The sequence below is a fragment of the Panthera leo genome, chromosome B1, assembly GCF_018350215.1.
Source record: "Panthera leo isolate Ple1 chromosome B1, P.leo_Ple1_pat1.1, whole genome shotgun sequence".
NCBI lineage: Eukaryota > Metazoa > Chordata > Mammalia > Carnivora > Felidae > Panthera > Panthera leo.
In genome coordinates, this window is record NC_056682.1 from 3,011,741 (window position 1) to 3,037,372 (window position 25,632).

The 25,632-nt window shown below is 42.0% G+C and overlaps 1 protein-coding gene across 1 annotated transcript in view; it reads right to left on the reverse strand.

The window, feature by feature from the left end:
• CSMD1 (CUB and Sushi multiple domains 1) overlaps window positions 1–25,632 on the reverse strand; it is a 681,511-nt gene that overhangs the window by 246,517 nt on the left and 409,362 nt on the right. Inside the window, 4 exon segments of the mRNA XM_042934172.1 lie at window positions 7,764–7,958; window positions 12,803–12,990; window positions 16,751–16,889; window positions 22,104–22,295. Coding sequence (XP_042790106.1) covers window positions 7,764–7,958; window positions 12,803–12,990; window positions 16,751–16,889; window positions 22,104–22,295 — 714 coding nt within the window.

The following is a 25,632-nucleotide window of genomic DNA, read 5'->3' on the forward strand; positions in this document are numbered from 1 at the left end:
GAAATGAGCATCTCACCTGGTTTGTTCAACAGTTTAACAAAGTGTGTGTGTGGGGGGGGCGGTGCCTGGGTGGCTTAGTGGGTTGAGCGTCCAACTTTGGCTCAGGTCATGATCTCACGGATCGTCAGTTCGAGCTCCACATCAGGCTCTGCACTGACAGCTCAGAGCCTGGAGCCTGTTTCAGATTCTGTGTCTCCCTCTCTCTAGGCCCCTTCCCCACCCCCCAACTCACACTCTGTCTCTCTCTGTTGCTCACACTCTTTCCCTCAAAAACAAACATTAAAAACATTTAAAAAAGAAATTTAACAAAGTGGCTAGTGGAAAAACTACTTAATTTCGCTGTGGGAAGTGAAGGAAAAGAAAAGCAGAGATTTACCAAGTTTGAATAAAGACAACTTAGGAGAAAAACCTATGATGGTCTCAGGAAATCCCAAAACCTCTCCCAGAAGTGCTAAAATGATCATGAAAATGTTAGTAAGAAACTAACAACAAGCCTGAAATGAAAAGGTTCCTGAGTTACTTTGAGTCTCACGAGAATTTTCTGGTTGGCATCAGTCATATTAACTGAAAAGCTACAAAAATTATTTCAGTTTTCTACTGTTTTTACATTACTACAGAGCTTAGAAAAAATAATGTTTGCTTTTAGCTTTTCATTGTTGAATTTTTCATCTCAAAGACTCAGTTCAAGAGTAGCATGTAGAATTACTAATAAGCCGGGGTCTCTTCCTGCAAGTTTGATTGAAAACTGAATTGATTCATAACTAGAAAGCCAGGGCACATACAGTAACAAGTGTTAAGTGCAGAGCTCTGTGTGTGCGTGTGTGCGTGTGTGTGCGCGCACGCGCGTGTGCGTGTCTTTACTTTCCTTCTCATTATTTTACTCACTTGGGCATTACTTTTGCTAAGGAAACACTCAAAACACTGGGACAACACCAAAAATACTCTGGGAGCATGTTCAAACAGACATTCAATTGAATCCTAGTCTCGTGACTCCCAGTTTTTTAATTAAACGCCCTATCCTTCAATCCGTCAAATGTGACTTCAGAAGACGTCTCAGTCTGCAGAGTGTGACCCGGGACAGGCACTGAACTACCAGCCTCCCGGACCCTGCTGCCTGCAGCCTGACCACGCTGCTCCTGGTCTCAGATACACCCCCATGGACCTCAAGTCAGAATCATTTTTAGTGTTTCAGAAAGTAGATTTGTACAACTTGTTTATTCTTGATAAGACAGTTTTCAAGCACCAAAAGACAAATCAAAGGCAATATATTTAATCCTTTCAATGTTAATCAACACACTATCAAGTCCTAACTGATAGGCATTCTTCGCAACTAACAAAGCTCCTTGGACTATGTTGACATTAATGTCAAAGCACCTCATTCGTGATTTGAGAGTTCGAAGCCATACATCACAACAGCTTGGGAAACTGAAGTCTTATTCTAAGTTTCAAGGGAAAACAGCTTACGCATCTGACAGCGTTGATCTACTTATGATCAACAGGTAGAGATTTTCTTTAACTACACTGAGTGTGGTCTTCCCGCTGGTGTCTTGATTCAGAATAATTTTATCATCCCACGACACTTACACTGACATTTTACAATTCTAAAAAGAAAAATTCTATTTTAACTTGTTGATAGAAGTTAAACTCCCAAGCTGAAGGTTCTACATGAAATGCTGGGTGACTTATTCTACTAATTTAGATACATCGCTTAATTTTTTTTTCACCTCATTCATACAAATGCAACCAGGGTATTTCAGAACTACTTTTTCCTTAAAAGTTTACAGTTCAAATTTTAAAAAGTAAGTACCATGAAGCATAGAAATCTATTTTTTGCTCAGCCATATAAAACTCAAGCAGGTAACTGTGCAAATATCCTTTCTTTTAAACCTAGAAAATCCATCCAGTTCAAATTTTAAGCCACAGGTATAAATAAAAAGTGGAAGCCAATCACCACTGGGGTAACATTTGGATGCTCAAATGATCTGACAGACAGAAATCTTATCAAGGACACCGTGTGATGCATTTGTGGAAGTATACCTACAAATATTTATTTTGTTCAAGGACAGGATGAAAGAGAATTATCTTGTGATAACACAAGACATTAAAAAAAAAAAAAAAAAGATGAAATGAAAGGAAACTGACCTGGCATTTTAGGTCCACTGCTTCCTTGATGCATCGGGTTGTGCTTACACGTTCTAGATAAGCACCAGAACTATTCTGAACACAAGCAAACATTTGCGAAATTGACAAAAATATGTATAGGATTTTCATTTCATTCTTAATGATTATTCTGTCCGTGTTACTGCGCTGACCTCAGACGCAGATAGGTACGGTCTTTTCCGTAATGGGCATTATTTTACGTTAATGTGATAAACGAAAAATAAAGATGTTCTTGCTCTTTGGTAATTAATGCATGAAACAGATAATTTTCTAAATGAATAAAGAGCAATAACATCATAACTACAGATGGTAACAAGAATTCACTCATCCATCTGGTTAACTGGAATGTATGTCTCATATGTAAAGGCAACAAAATTCAATCGAATTGAATGTAAACTGAAACAACACAGCTAACATCCTGACCCGTGAAACAGGCTCTGGGTTGTTTCAATTTCAGTTCAATTTACAGTAAATTTCAGTGAAGAAAAACTGCAGACAACAGATGAATCACCAAGAAAAAAAAAATCATATTCTACATTTAAAATAAACTAGTCCAGAACGTGCGGCCTGCATTCCATAATATATGGAATATTGAAATGTTTTTTTAATGTTTTATTTTTGAGAGAGAGAGAGAGAGAGAGAGAGAGAGAGAGAGAATATGAGTGGGGGAGAAACAGAGAGAGAAACACATAATATGAAGCAGGCTCCAGGCTCTGAGCTGCCAGCACAGAGACTGATGCAGGGCTTGAACCCATGAACCGTGAGATCATGATCTGAGCCGAAGTTGGACGCTTAATAGACTGAGGCATTCAGGCTTGAAATGTTTACAGTATAGCAGAAATCCCTGGTTTAGCTGGTCATCTAAATGATCCACATGTAGTGATTCATGCACAAAATGTGTTATTCCCCATGACAGATCCAAAATAAACTACGGGGGGAAGTAATTTCTACTTTAATGATTTGGTAGTTTGAGTTCTACTTAAATGTAAATAAATAGCATAAACAAAAATTTATGTGTTGTGCACTTTGATGACAGGTAAACAGAAATTGCTCTTGGCTTTATGGGTCTTCAAATACAGAAGAAGAAATAATCTCTAATTTAAAATTTGATTCTGTATCTATTATCCAAATGTGACTTCTTTTAGTAACCTTTTTATTATAATTTTTTTTTTTTAACATTTATTTTTGAGACAGAGAGAGACAGAGCATGAACGGGGGAGGGGCAGAGAGAGAGGGAGACACAGAATCGGAAGCAGGCTCCAGGCTCTGAGCCATCAGCCCAGAGCCCGACGCGGGGCTCGAACTCACGGACTGCGAGATCGTGACCTGAGCTGAAGTCGGACGCTTAACCGACTGAGCCACCCAGGCGCCCCGTGACTTCTTTTATTTATGTTTATTTTGTGGCTATCATTCCCCCACAGGTTCAAATTGTATTTGAGTTTAATACAAACTTAATTCCTCCTGCATTATTATTTAACAAAGTCTAAAACTCACCTTCTTTCTTATTTTTACTCTGGTCCCCATATATATATATCCTCTATGGAGATGTCTGAAGAGGGATATTACCACACCTGGGATGTACAGATCATTTAGTGGAATACAAGAAAAAATATTAGAACCTCTGTAGAAAGTTATATCCCAGGAGGTGTTTCTGTTCACACATTATCTACGCGCGATGTCTGCTGGGAACTGGGGTGTGTGTAAGGGCATTGCACTTATTGGGGTTTCATGCTCAACAGTCACGACGTGACTGGATGTCAGACCAAGAGTCTGCCATCATTGCCCTCTGGTTTATTAAAAGGATCATGTATTCCATTTATAGGTAGATTAAGATTTACATACAGAATCCAGATTTTCTATTTATTGAGCACCTACTTTGTCTGAGACAGCCATATGCATATCCCATTTAATCTTTCCAACACTGGTGAGGTAGGCATTCTTATGTCCTGAGCCCTGGGTGGTGCAGCCAGAATTTGGCCGCCTCTAGTTGGATAACCCCTGGGCCCTGCTCTAGTCCCCACCCTGAGAACCTCTCCCCTGGAAAGTGGGGTCCTCAAGACCTAGGTAAGCAGCCTGCAGGCAGCCCTGGACCCACTTCTGGGACGGCGATCTAGGACCCTAGGCTCCCGTGAGAGCACTGCCTGGGTTCCACTGTGTCACCTCCCAGACACCCCTCATGTTAGTTTTTAGGAAATTTAGCAGGAAGGACCCCAAAACTTCCATGTTGTCAAACCTGCCCAAAGCAGCTCACACGGTAACTTAAGTTTGTGGCTTTTCAGCATTTTTCATTAAATAGAGCCAGGGGAGGCACTGACTCACAAGCTGGCCTTCATGGTCACGACTTAAATACACTGCCTGGTGCTAAAATTTACAAACTTCCCTCATAAATTTGCTTTCTATATATGCATATTATTTTTACATATACATGTACATGAATCATGTACATCACACATATATTTAATCTACATTTAACATATATTTTATTTAATGTAATATATTTATTTCAATATCTATATTTAGTATATATTGAAATACATATACATATATACACCCTATAAGTATAAAGGGAAATAAACCTAAAAACATAATAAAAATATATATTACTTATTCATATTATTAGTTATCCATCAACATTATATTTATTAATGTTATATATTATTGGTGTATAAATATATATATTTCAATATATTTATATATGTTTATCTATTAATAATATAAATAATATTTTTTATTATGTTTATAGATTAATTTCCCTTTACACTTACAGGTGTGTATATGTGTATGTATGTAAAGAGTAATTTACATATATAACAAGTGGCTTCCAAAATCTCAAAAGTAAAAAATCACAATAAACATTGAAATAGAAGTTTTAGATTGCTTTTTAAGAATTTGAGATGAATGATGTTTCTCAGGCCCTTCCAAATCTATGAGGTTACTGGGCATTTTATTTTACGTATATGGCATTATTTATATTTTATAAAGGGCACGTGCATTTTAAATATAATTAAAATGTGACATATTAAGTTTCTACAAAATGTAACATAAATATACGTGGATTTTTACGTATCTATATTTTTAATGGTTATTTCTTTTTGAGATAGAGAGAGACAAAACATGAGTGGGGGAGAGGTAGAAAGAGAGGGAGACACAGAATCTGAAGCAGGTTCCAGGCTCTGAGCTGTCAGCACAGAGCCCGATGTGGGGCTCGAACCCATGAACCACACGCAAAATCATGACCTGCGCTGAGTCGGATGCTCAACTGAGTCGCCCAGGCGCCCTGATTTTTACATCTTTTACAGCTATCGTTCCATGTGATTATTATGATAGGTCCACAGAGGGTATCAGGCAAATATCACCGTTGTCCCTGACGAGAAGACACAGAGGCCTACAGGCACCGAACCACCTTCCCACCTCGCATGTGAGGTTACGAGTGGATGTGGAACTGGACTCCTCTCTGGCTTTTCCTCAAGACCGAAACAGAGCAGGCAGGCACACGGCCACCCCTATCCCGGGCCCGATGGCGTTGGGGGAACGCAAATTTGCAACAAGGAAATCCCACAGGGTCCCACACGCACTTTGCAGTTAACATGAGTTATGAGGCTGGCTAGCTTCCTCACCCTCCACAGAAGAGATTACGATGCTGAGGACCCAAAGCTTACTGGTTAAGTTCAGACGTTAATGAAAACCATGGAAACGTGCACTATGCATGGGGGGCGGGGGGGGGGGGGCACGGTGTATTTGCTTCCCTCTCTCAGCATCGTTCGCTCTTCCAGACCTGGAATCTGAGAAGCATCGATGAATCTGTTTTCATTTTGGTTATTAAAACATGTCAGATTAGGAAGATTTAACAGGCTGCATAATTTTCCATGAAAATTTATTTTTAGCTTTTCACTAACTTATTCATTTCCTCTAGAAACTTGTGTGAAGTCCTTACTGTGCCAGAACCCAGGGCTGGGTCCTGGCAAGGTGGCTTCTTAAATCGACAAGTTCTCGGGTTCACACACAGACTTAGGGACACGGATGTCACAATGCGACCAAGGGCATTACGTTGGTTTGTTTTTGTTTAATTTTTAAATTTGACCTAAAAAATAAAAAATAAAATAAATAAATAAATAAATAAATAAATAAATAAATAAATAAATAAAAATTAAAAAAATTAAAAAAAAATAAAAAAATTAAAAAAAATTTAAAAAATTTTGACCTATTTGGTCTGAAGGGACCAGTAACGTGAGCTGTCCTGAGTGGGGGAGAAAAAGAAAGCTTTTGGTAAGTTCATTATATCTAACTAAACTGGTACCTGAGTTCACCCTAAAATAACTTGGAAATCATTTTTTTTTCTGCAAACACCATGGGCTTTACCATCTTCTTTTTAATGTGCATCATCTCAGGGTAGAGGTTACAAGTCATATGCCCAAAGCTCGAACACTTTGGTCTATGGACAGTCCTATGAAATCATTGACTAGATTAACATACGGACACGGCCAGAGACCCGGAAATCTACATCTGTCTCTCTGTCACTGCACTGTCCGGGGTAACTGCCACCAGACTGCTGTCACTGTAGGTCAGTTCTGTCTCTTCTTTTTTTGAGAGAGAAAGAGAAGGAGAGAGAGAGGGAGAGAGTGCCATGAGCTGGGGAGGGACAGAAGGAGAGAGAGAATCTCAAGCAGGATCCACTGACAGCACGAATCCTGACCCAGGGTCACTCCCACAGCCCTGTGAATTCACGACCCGAGCCAGAATCAAGAGTCAGACACTCAACTGAGCTGCTCAGGTGCCCTAGTTCGGTCGGCTCTTGAAGGTTGATCTTACCTTTTAATATGTGGATTTAGTAACTGAATGCCCATATAAAGAATTACAACTAGTGATATTTGGGGGGAGAATGACACATGAATGTATACACATATATACATGGATACACACACATACACACACACATACACACACACACACACACAGAGAGAGAGAGAGAGAGAGAGAGAGAGAGAGAGAGACATTGAAATACAGAGGCAGAGACAGAAGCAGAAGAGTGCATCTGGAGACTGTCACTTAGTACCTCCTAATGTACATCAGGCCTAGAATATTAAAAAAAAAAAAAGAAGTTAAAAATGCCAAACTATCTGAGAGAAAAATGTCACCCCTCCCCGAAGCCTGTGACAATGGCCATACATCAAATGATCAAGGCATGTGAAATACTTAGTCCGCATTGGCTCTGTACGGGAATCTAACCCTAACCACTGGTTAGGGGACTACAGCACCGAAGCATGACAGCAATTCTAAAATGAGACATTGCATTCTAAAGTAAAAGTAAAATGAGATGTTGTATTCTAATTTTTTTTTAACATTTATTTTTTTTTGAGACAGAGAGAGACAGAGCATGAGCAGGGGAGGGGCAGAGAGAGAGGGAGACACAGAATCCGAAGCAGGCTCCAGGCTCTGAGCTGTTAGCACGGAGCCTGATGCGGGGCTTGAACTCATGAGCCGTGAGATCATGACCTGAGCCCCCCAGGCGCCCCTGAGACGTTGTGTTCTAAAGTAAAAGTCAAATGAGACCGTGCATTCTAAAGTAAAAGTGTTACGAAGGACAGCACAGGGCCCACGCGTACCGTTGCAGGAAGGCAAGGCCTGACTCCAGGCAGGTTTTCCGTCCGCTCCGATCACACACGTGATGGAGGAGGGGTCCACAATCTTGTAGCCAGAGTCACACTGGTAGGTCACGGTTGAGCCAAGCTTGAAGTCCGTGCCAACGCGTGTCCCGTTCATTATATTTCCAGGGTCGAAACAGGCTTCCCGGGGCTTCTCTGTAGAAGCAAAGGTCAACTCCGTAAGGGCAGGGATCTTAAGCTTCTGTCTGTTTCTCTGTTTGCTTGTTCATTTTATCTAGTGCCTACAACAGTGCCTGGTGTATGAGAAAAGCTCAAAAAGTATTTATAGATGGACAAATAACCAAGTTAGTAGCTAAGTATCAAGTTAATATTAATAACGACATGTCATTATTAATGTGATGACTACCAAGTTAAAAATTCAATAACACGAAAATAGGAAAAACTCCAACTTAATACGCTTTTCTTAAAACCACATTTTACTACAGAATCGTTATTGAATCACTTTCATTTAGGTAAAAAACACAACATTACTTTTTACGAGTTTTTTGTTTTTTGTTTTTTTTTGTTTTTTCTTTTTGCTATGGAACCTAGTACTGAAGCAAAGAAAGCAAGGCTGGAAAAGTTGAGGTCATTTCCTACCACTGCGCTTAAATCATGCTGATGTGAAACCACACGCCCTAGAGGCCATGAGAGAATCCGGCCACTCCCGGGGTCGGGCTCGGTGCGTGCCAGTGCTCAGCACTTGATACCGGGAAGAGGAGACCGAAAGGGAGGACAGGAGAAGTTCCGGGCCTCCCACAGGGCTCCCTCCCTGCACTCGGGGGCACAGCGCCTGGCGGCGGGGTCGGACCGATGGATAAGCGCCAGTCGCCGCACCTTCACCGCCACGACCTCCCGACAGCTCCGACCTGGCTGCGGTGACCGCCCGCAGGGAGGTGAGGGCCGGCTGCGTTCTAGGCACGGAGCGGGCTGCACCTCGCCCTCCATTCTGTCCTCCCCTGCAGCTCTGCGAGGGCCAGAGCTGGTCTGCTGCGGACTGTGGACCTGGAAGCCCAACAGAAGTGTAACAACTTTCACTTGGGGCACCTGGGAGGCTCAGATGGTTAAGCGTCCGACCCTTGGTTGCCGCTCAGGTCACGATCTCACGGTTTGTGAGTCCGAGGCCCACGCTGGGCTCCGTGCTGACAGCGCAGAGCCTGCCTGGGATTCCCTCTCTCCCTCTCTCTCTCTCTCTGCCCTTCCCTTGTCTCGCTCTCAAAATAAAGAAATAAACTGAAAAGAAACTTTTACTAAAAGCCTATCTGTTCCCAAATATAAATAGAAACCAGTCTTTTTTTTTCCCCTCTGAGACTTGTAGCTATGTGGTTAATTCCTGTTGACTTTTGGTAACCTTACCATTTTAAATGTCTTTATATTCAATAGACCTTCCAAAATATCTCTAAATGGATGGATAACTATATATATATATGTATATAATATATATAAGTATATATATAAGTATATATAATATACAAATTATAATATAAAAATATGTTATAAATATATACAATTATATAAATAATTAATTTATAATTATAAATATATAGTTATATATATAGTAATATATATAGTTACATAGTTATATTGTACTTCATCATTTGAATGGCGTTTTTGCTTATACATGTCAACATTTTTCATGCCATCATCAAAGTTCCTGGTAATGTCAGAAGGCTCTAGACCTGAATTTTATAGATGTTCAAGTGATCAATTTAGAAGATACCTGAAACATTAATCTTCATTTTTTAACTGACAGTATAAAAATACAGTTTGGCTTGTGTGTGCATGTCTGTGTGTGTGTGTGAGTGTGAGTGCGACAGAGAGAGACAGAGACAGAGAGAGAGACAGAGGGATAAGGTCATTAATATCAATACATGCTCAAGGGTGACTTGAGTGGATAAAATAGACACGTTTTCACTCTTCTTCTGGCTTGACGCGTGTCAATTCCTTCATTCACATAGAAAAGATCTCTGGAAATTGTAAGTGGTAGACTGATTTTCTTTGGCTGGAATTAATATTGATTATGCTGTTTAAATTGTTTCTTACTGATTGTCCATCTGTTGCTTATTATTATTTCCACAAACTCCTGTCTGCAGGAAAACCATCCTGAGAGGTTCTAACAGATATGCCATGACAGACTAAAAGTGGAGTGAGTTTTGAGGACTTAACATTGTGTGTCCTCTTAGGAATGGATGGCATGTGGCAGAGGAAGAGAACAGCACGAAGTTTGGGAAAGCTTGGAGGAAACAAAAGAGGGCTGTTTAACTGTATTTATTCCATATTTTCCATTGTATTTATAATGATCTGTGTCAACATCAGCCAAACAGAGATCTCGTTGGCAATTGCTGACTTCACGTATTATGAGAATGTATTATGGGGGCGCCTGGGTGGCTCAGACAGTTGAGCTTCTGACTTCAGCTCAGGTCATGATCTCACAGTTCCTGGGTTCAAGCCCCACGTCGGGCTCTGCGCTGACAGCTCAGAGTCCGGATTTTGCGTGTCTCCTTCTCTGTGCCCCTCCTGGGCTCATGCTTCCTCTCTCTCTTAAAGTACTAAAAATTTTCTCAGTACACAGCAGCAGTCCCCCTTATTTAGGAGATGCATTTCCAGACCCCCAGGAAAGGCCTGAAATTGCACAGAGTACCAAACCCTATGTATACTATGTTTTGTCCTACTTATATATACATATATGCCTATGAGAGTTTAAGAGATTAGCAATAATTACTACTAATAAAATAGAACTATAAAATATACCCAAGCTCATGAGTGACCTGGACGCGATGACCAGTGTCAGGCTCCTGGGGACCTTCTGGTGCCCTTCTGAGTCCAGCTCAAGGGGGCGGAGCATGTGCTTCCAGACCCCGCTGACCACGGGTCGCCCAGGCCCCACTGACCTCCAGTGGCCCAGACCAAGACCAGGAAAGCAAAACCACAGAGAAGGGGTCTACCATACATGCCTGTTGCCCTTTCACCCTTTTCAATCATTTATTTGTTACACATCCCTTTCAGTCGAGTTTACTGTCTCACTAAACACCATGTACACGACCGCCTGCTCTGTGTCTCTGAGTTAGGTCTCTGATGGCAGGTGTCTTCATCTCTCCAAATGAACCCCCTCTAATCCTGTGGTTCCATTTCTCCAGCTCTCGCTTCAGGATGTTTCGTGATAAATCACAGACACGGTTTTCGCTTACGGTTTGTCCTATTTTCTAATTCGATGACTTCATAACATAGTGTGTTTTGCCACAGTTCATGTCCTTCCTCCCTAAGGACACGCCTCTGAGAACTCGCGCGAGGGAGGACAGTGGGTTCAATCAGCCGGTGTCAGAGACTGTGGCTCAGTGACCCTGCCGGTGCCTCCTACTTCTCGTCCTGCCGGAGAGCTGACCAAAGCACCGTTACTGCGACCTTTCCTTGTCTTCTGCTACTTCTGTTTTTCACAGCCTTTCCTGGAGAGCTTTGAAAACATGAAGAGCTGTGGCCCCCAGTTCGACAGCTGCCCTGGTCTTGAAAGAACCTACACAAAAGATGCACATCTCTCTTCCTACCCTTAGGAACGTACCTCCTTCCTCCTTTATTCCCTCGTCCAGCCGAGGAGAGCACAAAGTGCACAGGTGGGCAGTGACAAATGTCCATCCTTATGTTTAGAGGAGGGGTGGTGCTTTGCAGCTCATTCTAGAATGGGCACTGTCGTGGTGAAGTGCACGTCTGTGAGTTCTTGTTACTCCAGAAACTGTCTGATGATATGGTAAATGCCTAAATGTGCTGTTTTTCATTATTCATAAACATTAACAGATCCCATCCCCAAAGCACAAGAACTCCTCTGACTGCTGAGTTTAATATTTTTCTCTTAGGCATTTTAATAAGAATCAGTAAGTTTGTAGATTTTGGTGTTTAGAAGGAAATAGATTAATTTTCTACCTAAAATCATATAAAGAAACATAAGTCCATTGAAGCATTAACAGACATGAAATGTGTCCTGTGTTTTATTTGACAATTCTAATCACTGATAAGTAACTCAAGTTTAAATCAGTATACATATTTTCATTATTTTTTTAAAGCGCTCACTAGTCTGAATTGATATTTCATTAAGTCCTTTTCTCTAATTCTTTGTCATATATCTTATATGTTCTTGGTTTCCATGAGACATGGATTTGAAAAGAATGTGATTATTTTCATGGACGCTATAGAAAAATGCTTAATTTAGGGTGGTTTGTGTTTGAGTTTGTCTCTATTTTCTCTGGCAACAGGTGATGGGGGGGGGGGTCCCAAACGAAGTGGGAGACACCCATCTGGTGGGCAAACAAGGAAGCTTGCCTCGGCTGGGGCTCCTCATGAACCAGTGCCCATGGGTGGTGGAGACAGGTGAGGGCCACAAAATCACACGTTGAAAAGCAAGGAGATAAAACTACTATTCTGATGTACTTAACCTTAGTCATTCTGAAGAAACAAATGAGAGGATATTAAAACACACGTTAAAATAATAACAATTATTATTTTTTTAGTGTTTCTTAATTTTTGAGAGAGAGAGAGAGAGAGAGAGAGAGAGAGAGAGAGAGAGACTATGACAATGAGCAGGGGAGGGGCAGAGAGACAGGAAGACACAGAATCGGAAGCAGGCTCCAGGCTCCAAGCTGTCAGCACAGAGCCCGACGCGGGGCTCAAACTCACAAACCGCAAGATCATGATCTGAGCCGAAGTCGGACGCTTAACCAACTGAGATGCCCCAACTCTTAAATGTCATCAAATCCTTCAATACACACATCATAATTTATTTTTACATGACTATGAGTTGGGGGAAAAAGAAATTATTCATTTTTCTTTTTTCCTTTCAGCAAAGGTAGAAATGTGTCTCTGGATTTTCTTCCCCACTGTAAATATCGAACATTATGTTATGCGAGCATTTTATGTATGAAACAGTCACACAAGACCTCAGAGATAAATGCTTACAATGAATAAACCTTGATACAAATTATTTGACACACAAATTAAGCTGATCACAGTACCTTTAAATTCAATCGCAAACCCCGACAAGCCCACGGAAGCATCACTCCGAAAAGCCAGAAAAAGACTATTTCCACTACTCTCTATTCTTTCTGGGGCTTGAGAACCCTGGAAACTTCCAAGGAGAGGTCTGTTGGAATCTTCTCCTTCATAGATATGTAGGAAATCATAACTGGGCTCCATGTTGAAACTAAAGGAAAGAGCATTCATCAGGTTCGGCACCAAACACGTGTCTCGTATTTCCTCCAGACTACAAGCACACAGTGAGTTCACTTACCTTCATGCAACGAATTTTAAAAACCCAAACAACCCAGAAGTTAAATGTAAAAATAATTTAAATGTGACAGTAGCAATGTGTGTAACTAATATGAATGGTCAATACTGTTAGCATGAGACATAATGACTGCTATATTCAAAATGGTAGGAGTTCATACTCTGGTTTCCCTTCAGATCGTATAAATCTTTCATCTTTTACAAAGTGGGAGGAGTTTGAAGATATCTGTAAGACAATGATTCCTAATAACGTGGACAGAATATCTCTTCCCTGCACCCAGGAAATTGCTAAAGAAATATGGTTTGAAAGAAAGGGGTTTGAAAGGGAATTCCCACCGATATTTGATTTTTACGTGAATATTTTTAGTTTGAAAAACAGATATCCTTGATATCGCTCTCCTTAATTTTTTTTTAATTCTCTGTGAGTTTGTTTTTACTTTTAAAAATGTAATTGCCTCTACTTGGTTGGGTCAGTCGGCTGACATCAGTCATCCCTGGGATGGCACGAGGAGTGGTAGGCACCCACTCCGTTTCATGTTCCTACATCATTGACTTTTTCCAATCTTCTCTTCCCGCCCCACACCCCCCGCCCCCCTGCTCTCTCCACTTCTCTCTCTGTGTCTCTCTCCTCTAGTATTAAATACCCTGGTAATCCCCAAAGTTCTCAGGTGGGATGTGGCTTTCCGTGTCTCTGCCATTTTTGATGAGAAGGCGGATGATGGTCTGGGCGCTTCCAAAACGTGCACACTCTCAGGTCAAAGACTAAAGCTGGCACAGACGATAAGATCTCGAGGAGATCAGAAATAACCGACAAACTGACAGAGGTTCCAAGTAACGCCTTCTGACTGGCCTTCCACTTCTTCCTCATCTCTGAGTCGGGGCCTTTGTGTCTTCAGCAAGGACTCATTCCGAGCAGCGTCCACTCTGTCTCCCTTCAGTTGGCAGTGTATTTGGATAACAGGGATGGTGAGTCAAGGAAGCCTTATCATCTCTAACGTGGACGTTGTTTAAGTGGCTCTAGTTTATCTGGAGATCCAGGTGATGAAATAGGAACAAAAGGTCTCTCCAGAAATTGCCCCAGGTGTTCTGAAGGAAGCCACCAAGAGTGGGCACCATGGAGGACCCAACGTTAACACTGCACCTAGTCCTGAATCGTGCCATCCCAGTTTATGCCAAGGCTACACTGGGTGCTGCGGGAAGTCCCTGGACATAGTTTTTAAGGGAGCTTTAAAAGATTCGTTAGTCTGCTTATTTGACAAATTCCTTAAAACTCACAAATGAAGGAGTAAAAGATCAGGCATGACCAAACAGAAAGGTGTCAACAGGAATTGTATCAAACAAGAAGAATCTGATTGGAGGAAGAATTTTATTTGGGATACTTTATAAGAATGCTATTAGAATCTGGGGATGCTGTATCCCCATTAACCGGCAGAGCTCATTACTGTTATAGATTATATTTGAGCACTGGAGATACACTGAGTCACAGAAAGGAAATATAGTCTGACCTCTCTCCCTCTCGCTCTCTTTTTGGATATACCATAATCCATGCACTAAAGTCTGGAGTGACATTTGTAATTCATCATGATTCTATTTGTAAAATCCATTTTTATGTCCTTTTTTAATTTATTTTTATTTTTTAGAGAGGGAGAAGGGGCGGAGAGAGAGGGGGGACAGAGGATCCGAAGCGGGCTCTGCACTGACAGCGGAGAGGCTCGAACTCACGAACAGTGAGATCATGACCTGAGCCTAAGTCAGACGCCTAATGGACCGAGCCACCCAGGCGCCCCTGTAAAATCCATTTTTAATTCTGCACGATCCATGAGACCCAATAAATAGGCCAAAGTGTGGCCCAGCTTTTGAACCAAATGTAACCTGAGTCTCGATGTGTGAGTATCTTCGGCTCCCCGGTCTACAGGGACCTGGGATGAGTCACCCTTCCCAAAGACCCCAAGTCCCAGGAAAGGCCTTGGAGTGAACGTTCCAGGTCACACAGTGCCTGGTCCTTCCTGTTAGTCGTGCCATCCGCTCCCCAGCCCCTTAGAAGCACACCTGACTTTACTGACTCCCTATAAACCGTGCGTCTGGGCAGCGCGTGTCAATGCCAGCGTCTCTTTGCTTGGGGAGGTGAAATCCTGTCCCCACCCAGCACTTCTGGCTCCCTGCTCCCATCTACCGAGTAGACCCAGTCTTAAGGCTTGAGGGTCACTCCCACCCGAGCACCCGCAGCTTGTCCGGTTGTCCACGTCTTGGAAGAAGTCACACATGTGTGATTTTTCTATGACACTGGGTCAGCTAATGACTTAAGAATCTAGAAGTTGGAAGAAAACTTGGAGGTTTTCTACTTCTTTCTATTGGGTAAAATAAATAGGAAAAACAAAAACCTCTATAAAGCTGCTGTCCGTCTATACTATCAAATGGATTTTGCCCTGAGGGAACCTTGATAATTAGTCACTAGGACACACTGGAGGGTAGGAAACTCCTACTTCTAAAGCCCCGTGTTCTCTAAAAGGCTTTCAATTGTTCATTTACTTCTAATCTCACGGTGCCAGAGGCATCTCCAGGTTTTAAGGCATTGGTAGAAGTTAGCATTCACAAAACCTACAGAGATACCCAAAAATACAGCTGCAAATGTTCAGTGGTTTTGCACAAGGGCTGAGTGAGTGGCATAATAAGGGTTCATCACTGGGTAAATTTATAGCAGCTTGAGTAAATTGAAGACATGATGGCTTATCAGGATGACTTAACATTTAGAATCAGGGACATTTAAAATTATACTGATTCAGATCCCATCAGGAGGAGAAAGTGAAAGATAATCATGGCCAGGCCTGGGTTGGTGACGTAAACATCAGAAAAGGAACCGTGTTCAACTGACAGATAGATATACTTAGACCACTTCACCCTGGAGAGCTAAGAGATCAATAAGATGGCCTCTAGAACCAGGTGCCTTTTCAAAAGTCCCTTCATTTAGTTCAATCAATAATCAAAATACAAAGGCGAAGATCGTGGGATTTGGAAAAAATGCAATTATCATACACCAGATACGAATAATAGGACAGTCCTATAGAATTTACATTTATAAAATAATCACAATGTTTGAAACTCCATCATCTGGTTTAGCAGGGATAAGTCAGCAATCATTTTTTAAAGAGTAATGTCTATTAATTCAGACTTTACAGCAACCACACTTAGAGGAATTTCTATTTTCAAAGTTCTATGAAGTCATGATATTTCAGTGATGGTAACAGGGCTACCTGTGGGAATGTCAGACAAGATGTATTGCGGAAACGATTTCGTTAGCACGCATTTAGAGAAATACTCCTATTGTCTCTGTAGTGCCCTGATGAGAAATCATACTAAGTGTATCTGTACCACTTTTTTATTACTTTTCTTGAATATTCTGTAAATTCAGCCTTCTCATGTGGAACATATTGCATGCGGGATAGTATTTAAAAGTAATTCCTGCCATGTCCTAATACAAGCAGACTTCTCGAAAGCAAAAGTACATATATGTGTATTTCCATTTAGGTCATTATGCAGCCCTATGTAGTAACTACTCGAGTAACATCTAGGGTGTCACTCAAGGTAAAACCAGGTACTTTGTGAAGGGATATGTGAGGTAATTTTTCGGTGTGACACTTGAAAAGTCTACTCAAGGGGGATTCAGCAAAAGACAGTACCTTTTGAATATCAAGGCGATGACGAAGTCTGGATTCACTTTTATTCTCCAGTCACATTCTTTCCCGGGAGGATATGGCTGCGGGTAGTTAGGTGACAGAATGACACCCGCTGGGCCCGTCAGGTTCCCTCCACACGCAGCTGCCACGGAAGAGGGACAATGCTGGTCAAGGTGAAGTAGGACATCACAGAATTCATCAAGGGCACTCAGCATGTGTCAGGTTAGTAGACAATTATCTGGATGAAAATTTAAGGCCCAGGAGGTCTGTACGTTTTTCATGGACTTGTTCATGAATTTCATACAATGTCCCACCCTGCTTTTACGGAGGATTTGTAACTGTTGACAAATAAACTTCAGTTGCTATGATTTTAAGCTCTACCCAGTTAAACAGATGACTTTACTCCCCCACACTCCTACAATGCACACAATACACGTTACAGAAACACTTGGAAAGGGAAAGAAATGGCCACGAACGTCACGTTACGGTCCTGCTGATTCTCCTGTCCTATCGTAGGTTCACAAAGTCATTGCTGTCTTCTAGAAGGCATGCTTCCTGTTCACCTGTGTCTCACTAACACCTGGCACAGTTGTGATCAGGTATTCAGGGAATATTTGTTGAGTGAATACACGTTACGCCAGGTATTCCCCAGAGTCCTCTGATATACGTAAGGTTTGGGATACAATTCAAAATGACAAAACTAACACATAGTTTAAGTGACATCTGGGAATATGGAACCCGTAACAGACTGAGCCAGAACATCAATCTGGAAAATAGAATGTAATCACAATGCTCAGCACGTTAGTATCAGAGAACAGTGCTTTAGATGATACTCATTAATCTACTTGGTTTTTACCTATCACTTTTTCACTACCTGTGTTTACATTTATGTTAGGAAGATAATAATTATGAAGTTCAGTGGTGTTAATAGGCAAGCCAATTTTCATTCTTGAACTTCAAAATGTTTAGGATGGTTTCATTTACTACATAGGATTTCTGTGCTCGCTTCGGCAGCACATATACTAAAATTGGAACGATACAGAGAAGACTACATAGGATTTCTGTTAAATCTTCCATCATGTTTAAAGGTGTTAAAACACTGCAAAATTCACAGGTATACATTTTAGACGCACGGGTGAATATTCAAGATTTATGGTTCTTCACAGCAAATACAGTGATTTCTCACCAAGTTGTCTTAAAAAAATCAGCCCAATTAAACTATAATGTTCTCCCTAAACTATATATCTTATTTCACATCACTGGCCATATATCCATTTAAGAGAAAAAAAATGGTAAGTAGAAAAAGAAACACCCTAATTGGCAATCTTTTATACAGAGACATACATACAGATGACTTTTATTGTGAATAATGCCAATGTACGTGCTTTCTAATTTTTGTGACGACTGTGTCTTTGAATACTCACTTAACATTCCTGAAAACTTTAATTTTCCGTAAGAAGAAATATAACACATTCCATTACTTTCTGTTATGATTTCAGTCTCACTAAAGGCAAACTCTAACTAGTATCACTAGTATTATAATAAATTCAGATATACATTCAAGAGTAATATGATATAATTTTCGCAAAAATGGCTAAACCCACATGTCCCCCCAGCATCGAGTGTGACTGTAATAAACTCTGCTGGGGCCACTGTCTACTCGGCTCCCCCAGAATCAAGTGGACGTTGACAGAGGAAAGCCAGGCAAGGCGCGGGTGGAGGCAGGTGGCACGGAGATGGAGGGAGCAGGTACCTCCGGGTCCAGAAGATTCCGCCGCATGCAGGGTTTGCAAGACGCAGAGCGACAGATTCAGGACACTGGCTACCAGGGTGTTGCCAGCAGGAAGAATGTGGGGGTGACACAAGGTACTGGTTTAAGAGAAACCAAGAGGCATTCCTGTCTTATCCTGAGAGATCCAAGGAGGCCTTTTTAAATGAGATTATCCAAGAGCACCCAGGGGAATTAAGTAGCACTGTCTGGCTGTGTTTGTTCTCTCTTTGGGTCAGGCATTCTTCAGTTTAGTTTCATTAGGTTGTAATCTGAAAGCTTGCAAAATATTTTGGACAGGATCAGCATTGCGTACAAAACGTGACCCAGACACTTCGGGAAATACTCCAGAGGGAATGGACGTAGACACAAAACCCACGAATCTGTATCAATCCCCAGTGCCTCCTTCCCGAATCCTTAGGATCCCCTCCTTAACGTACCAACAGCACCTCCATCCTTCACGGTGTGAAGCAGCACACTCGAATGAGACACATGCGTGTTTCTGCTTCGATACAACTCAGCATTCACACCATCAAATGGCATAACTGGGCTCGAAAGAGCTGCCTTGGGGGTCAGGGCAAGACGATGACACAGAATGAATTTCTGCAAACTTAGGGCAAATTCTTGCTCTTGAGAGCCATTTACAACTTGGAGTTGGAGAAAAGGTACTGCAGCCTATACAAGGAAAGAGAGATTCTGGGGACTTTGAGGGATCCTCATGCAGAACGAGAAAGTGGTGAGTGTCCTCTGGTCTGCAGAGGAGTCCTCGGGAATCCGCTAAAAAATCCCAAAGGTAGTGCCTCATTCATTGGAGTCCTTTGATAAGTGAGAAAAGGGAGCTATCCAACCAGTCCACAGCAAAAATTAGCAGCAACAGACGAGGTGGTGGAAATATGAGTAACATGCCAGCAGGCGAGAGGCTAAGGGATTTCAGAAAAGAGAGAGAAAGAAACGAAGATACGAGGGGAAACACTAATAATAATAAAAGGGGAAAAAGCGCTGGGTTGAGCGCTGACTTTGACTCAGGTCATGATCTCGGGGTTCGTGGGTTCGAGCCCCGCGTCGGGCTCTGTGCTGACAGCTCAGAGCCTGGAGCCTGCTTCAGATTCTGTGTCTCCCTCTCTCTGCCCCTCCTCTGGCTCATGCTCTCTTTCTCCTTCAAAAATAAATAAACATTAAAAATAACAATAAAAAAAGAAATAAGAACAGGGTTTTGGTTTTGTTTTGTTTTGTTTTTTTTGCCTCCTTTAAGGAAAATAAACACTCACTCATGGCTCTGTTGGTAAATTGGTGCAACCCTTCGGAGTTTTGAAAAATGTTTTAAAAGCTTAAGAAACACATACATGTGTAGAGATACGTCATTTATAAATAATCAAGGGTGTGTTTTGCAACAAGAGGGTTCATTCTGGCAATCTTTGTGGTAGGGGAAGACTGAAGCGATTCTGAGTGCACAGTCAGAGGGGACGAGAGCAGTCCGTGTGGGCGGATCCACTCGGATGCTGTGCAGTCATGAAGAACACGCAGAAAGCACATCACGGCACAAAAAGATCCTCATTTTGTTTCGCGCTGGTAAGTCAAAGTGCAATTGACAAAATAGGATGCTGTCACTTAAAAACATTTTGGAAATAGACTCGATAAACATAAAATAATTATGAAGCTTACTTATGTATGTTTGTGTTAATAGTATTTGCCTCCAAGTAGAAAGATGACAGCTTTTTGTCCTCTTTTCCCCCTTAACTAAACATGCGTTATTTTTTAATAAGGGGGGAAAAAAGGCTTGAAGATAAAAGAAAAACTGTTTTAAATCAGCAGAACAGAATTTATGTGCATGCTAAGACATGATCAGCTGATGCCCCAGTTGACAAGTTTCTTACAGAGGACATAAGCCTCGTTTCTGGGGAAAAAAAAAAAAAAAAAAAAAAAAAAAATATATATATATATATATATATACGTATATATGTATGTATGTATATATATTTAAAATGTAATGAAAAGATAAGATTCACTTATTCCCAAATACACATATACACATTTTCTATTTCCCGTTACATAATACCTATATGTGTAGGCCTGGCTGCCAAGATAATTGATACTCATTTACCTGCAGGTGAGTTTAGCCCGTCCTTGGTGCTGATGCTCAAGGCAGAAGAAACGCTGCCTATTTTCTCTGCTGGGAACTGGCTTATCTAGTCATTGGTCAAAACTATGTCACTAAGATATAAACTAACGAAAGGCGATCGATTAGTTGGGAAGATGGTCACGCTTTCCCAATGTCTACATTAATGCCAACTGAGAAATAATCTCGAAGTGTTCAATGGATAGATGCACGGCTCCCCCATGAGATTAAAATCATGCAAACTGGGGGGAGTTGTTCCCAATTTAAAAACAGCGTGATGGTTTAAAATGCTCGTTGCATTTATAGGCAATCACTCTATCTTAAAAAGAAGCATGCAGAAATCTTGCAAATCTCCAGATGAGGCGGCTTGGAATGAAATGCAGAATGGCTCCCACAGAGTTATGAAAGGTAGACGCGACACAAAGCATCAGGTAAACAAAGGCAGCTCTCCGACGTGGCTGCACACGCTAACGAGCAGAACCATCGGATCCCATCCATCTTCAAACTCCTCTAAGTACTTAGTGATAAGTTATGAGCTGCGTAGCACAGGTCCCCGGGACCACGGAGAATCTCTCTACTGCTGTGTCGATGACAATAAAAATCATTTTAAATCACAGAATCCCCTCAAGTTCACCCTATGCAAAATGGCCTATTAACTATGTGCATATCATTTCATGATCACTTCCTCTCTTCACAGATTAATTAAATTTTACATTTTTCAAGCAGATCATAAAGAAGTCCAAATTCAACGGTGACAGTTCATTAAAATAATAAAGTTTAGCAGGGTTCCTTTCAAAAATAAGGTGCAAGAGGTATTTATGGTCAAACAGCTGACTGAATGAAGGGACACTCTATATGTAATCACTATTTATACAAAAATATGTATTTCCCTGAAACCATATTTGTGATAGAGTTCCGTGAATAGTTATTCAAACAGAAGTCTGCAAAACCAACTGCTATCCTTTGAGTAAGGTCAACCTACAAAATCCTAGTGAATTTCAAAAACATGGTTCTCCTTTTATCTTCATTTTGACCAAAGCAGTATAATCTCTAGTTTTCGGGATTCTGTTCAAATATACTGATATTATGGAAAAACCATCTAAAAAAAGAAAATACTTCTTACTGAGTAGGTTTTGCTGAAGGGCATGTTTCTATGTTAAAAATGAGAATTGCAAAGGAAGGGTTATGAATTTTCAGCCGCCCAGAATTTTAAGTCACAGTCATTTTTACAAGCTCCGCTGAGGCTAGGACACGTTAAGTAACTGTCAATTACTGCACATTAAGTAAACCGCTTCCTTCATTTCACCTAATGAAATAAAGTTTCCAGGTTTACAGTGAAATCTCCATGGAGTCTGTGAACCGGAGGGCACGTGAGACATGTTTCTGAAGAACGAACACATTTATGGAGCAACGTTTAGAGTGGCGTGCATGCGTTCCGAAACAGAACATATCTGTTTTCTGTTGTACCATACCTATGCACGTGGGAGGGTCTGGCTGCCAGAAGAATCGGTTATTCAGCTGCACACAGGTGATTTTAGCTTGTCCTTGGAGCTGATATCCGGGGTCACACTGGAAGGTGACGGTATCCCCCGGCTCTCTACTATCCCCGTAGCGGGTGCCGTTCTGAGGCAGGCCTGGGTCATTGCAGGTGGACGCGACAGATGCTGCGGAACAAAGGCAATACCGGGTCAAACGGTGGACACGGGGTCCCCACGCTTGCACGGGTGAGGGAGCTCTTGTGTGCTGAGGCCCTCTTGACTGGCATCAGGATTCTTCCGTCTGCCCCTGAATGTATGAAGAGTTCCTATTCCCAGGGATACGTTCAATAACCTGCATCCTGAGAATGCTCACTTTGAACAGACACAAGCAACGTTTGTTGAAAACGCAGCCAGTGATGGAACGTATCAAGGAGTTGCATTATGCTATCCTTAATAAGCACACGTACATTCTCCTCCGCTGTTCTCATTAACAATATCTAAACGAAAATACAAACCACGATTGAAAATGCTTAAACCACCACAATCTTAAAGAACGTGGAGTAAAACAGAACAGGACAAACTCCTTTACGTTCTGTGCCTTCCAGGCAACACCAGCTCACGATGACCTTTGACGTTACAACGGGGGCCAGCGAGAGAAGACGCGGGTCGGTCTTAACCAGGATACCATTCGTGGATAGCTGTAATTTTCTTGGTGCAATTGTTAATAACCCCATTTCATGGTAAAATGATTAATAATCTCGTTTCGCTCTCAAAACACTTCCAATTCGGACAACAAATGAAACGGTCATCCTAATTTCAACAAAATTCTGAAAATGATGATTCTTGGTCCAAAAAAGAATCTAAATATTAGGAATTTCAAGTCGGTTTAGTAGAGACCAGCATCTCCAAACAAGCTGGTAAGAGAGCTTTGGGGGGACAGCCGGAACAGGAGCCTCTGAAGTCCTATGGACCGCGTATTGTAATAGAGGCACCCAAACCACGTCCCACAAATCAGCCACCAGCCCCGTGTGAGTCCAATCAACAGAGCTACTTTCCCACCCAGATTCTGGACCAGGATTTTAACTCCCACAATGCACTGAAACGTAATGGCCTGAAAAGTCCTGTCACTGTCTCCAGTTTCTGTCACTGCTTCGTACTTGATGTTTTACTAAAACTTAGGAAGACGCCCATCAGGGTCCAAAACTGCAAAGAATTTTTGGGATTCCATTTTCACTTTCACCTACAACGGCGAGCTCGCTCCCTCTTCAGGGCCGAAGGGACTGTGATGGAAAGTTAGCTCTTCTTGTGGAGGGCACCAGGGCACAGAACACCCGCTTCCTGAGCGAGAGAGAAAGGGAAACGGTGACTGCCCCACAACCCAGCCAGCATGCTGCCCATCCTGACGTGTGCAGATTGCCAGAAACGTGCGGGCTTGGATCGTGTGCTTTGGGTTTCCCGTCTGGTTCGGTTTGGGAATTCTGGGACCTCGCCACGTATCTGGCTAGACAGCTGTGATTTCAATAAAAGTGAGGACATGCAAAACAGTGCAGGACGCGCCCTGTGTTCTCTGGGGGAAGGGTCCGGCTGTGCAGGTTTGAAGGTTGAAGGAAAAGTACGAACGTCAAGGCTCCTCGGAGAGGTCAGGCTTGCCTCAGCGCCCAGCCTTGCCCCCTGGGACCCAGATCGCCTCAACTCACTGACCTTCAGCTAACTAATCGGAACAAATGGAAAATATCTAACTTATTGAATCTGTCGTGAACATCACGTGTGGCACCTTGCAAACCTGTCTCTCCAAGCTGACTGAAGGCACAGGTTGCCTTACCCAGACACCATTTTTCACTAATTGGTTTTTATTATACATTGAAGTACAGAACCACGAAGATCTAAAACACTATTAAAAACACAAAAAACGGAACAACTATTACACCATTCGGATTAAAAAACAGAATGTTATCACTCAGCCATATTATCAATACATATCGATGCCTGCACTCTCCCCCCCCCCCCCCGCCCCTCCACTCCCGATGAAGTCACTATCCTGAATTTCATGGTTATGATTCTGTTCCTTTTCTTGATAGTTACCATAAATGGATGCATCCCAATAGTGGCTGCATGGGTGGCCTCCCTTTTGAATTTCTATAAATGGAATCACACATTACAGCTTCTTACGAGACTTTCTATTTGCTCGGTATCATGTTTGTGAGTCATCCACATTCAGGCGTGATGCTCTGGTTACTGTCATTGCACACGGTTTTCCTTGCATCAGTGCCACAATTTACTCATTCTGCTAGCAGCTGGCAGATACCATGCGAGCACAAGTGTAGGCTGGCTCAAGGAGGTTTCCCTCTTACCCTTCTGCCCTAACCATGAAAAGACACACTTATGAGTCCTGGAAGAATAAGAACATGAAGCAAGACTGTCAGTCGGCTTGCAGACCTGGACCTTGAAGCAAAGCTACCCCACAGTTTAAAACAGAGTGAAGGTGGAGACCCACAGTCTGAAGGTGGAGACCCACAGTCTGAAGGTGGAGACCCACAGTCTGAAGGTGGAGACCCACAGTCTCAAAGTGGAGACCCACAGTCTGAAGGTGGAGACCCACAGTCTCAAAGTGGAGACCCACAGTCTGAAGGTGGAGACCCACAGTCTCAAAGTGGAGACCCACAGTCTGAAGGTGGAGACCCACAGTCCGAAGGTGGAGACCCACAGTCTGAAATAGACTTGGTCCAGGGTGCCTGGGGGACTCATTCAGTTGAGCGTCCAATGTCAGCTCAGGTCATGATCTCACAGTTTGTGAGTTCAAGCCCTGCGTCGGGCCCTGTGCTGACAGCTGGGAGCCTGGAGCCTGCTTCGGATTCTGTGTCTCCCTCTCTCTCTGCCCCTCCCCCGCTCGCACTCTGTCTCTCTCTCAAAAATAAATAAACATTAAAAAAATAATAAAATCAAGTAGACTTGCTCCAGCAGACAGTGTTTCAGTTTGGGGGTCCTTTGTTATGCAGCAATAACTGACTGAAACAAGTCCTGTGGTGGTAAATTATCTTTGTTTTGTCCAAAAACACTTTAGTTTTTTAAAAATATTTTAAATTCTTCTTTACTCCTAAAGGAAATTTTTACTGAGTTTATAGTCCCGGGTCAGTAAGTAGTTGGGATTTCCCCCCGCTCCTCACTACTGTTAAGAAAATTATTCTAGTTCTTCTGGCTTCCAGTTTTCCCATGTCATCTTTCAGTCTGAAACTACAATAAGATCATACTCTGTATTTGGTATTCGAACTTTCATAATATTGCATCTATGCATGATTTTCCTTTTACTAACTCTGCTGGGAATTTACTGGAGGTTTTGAATCTGAGGATTAAGCCATCATCTCGTCAAATCTCTCTGTTTCTCACTTCTCAAATTAAATTTAAGCAAATATCTCTATCTTCCATGTCTCTTAACCTTCCTTTCATTTTATAATCTTTTTAAACTTCGTTCTCTCAGGGCACCTGGGTGGTTCAGTCAGTTAAGCATGTGACTTTGGCGCAGTCA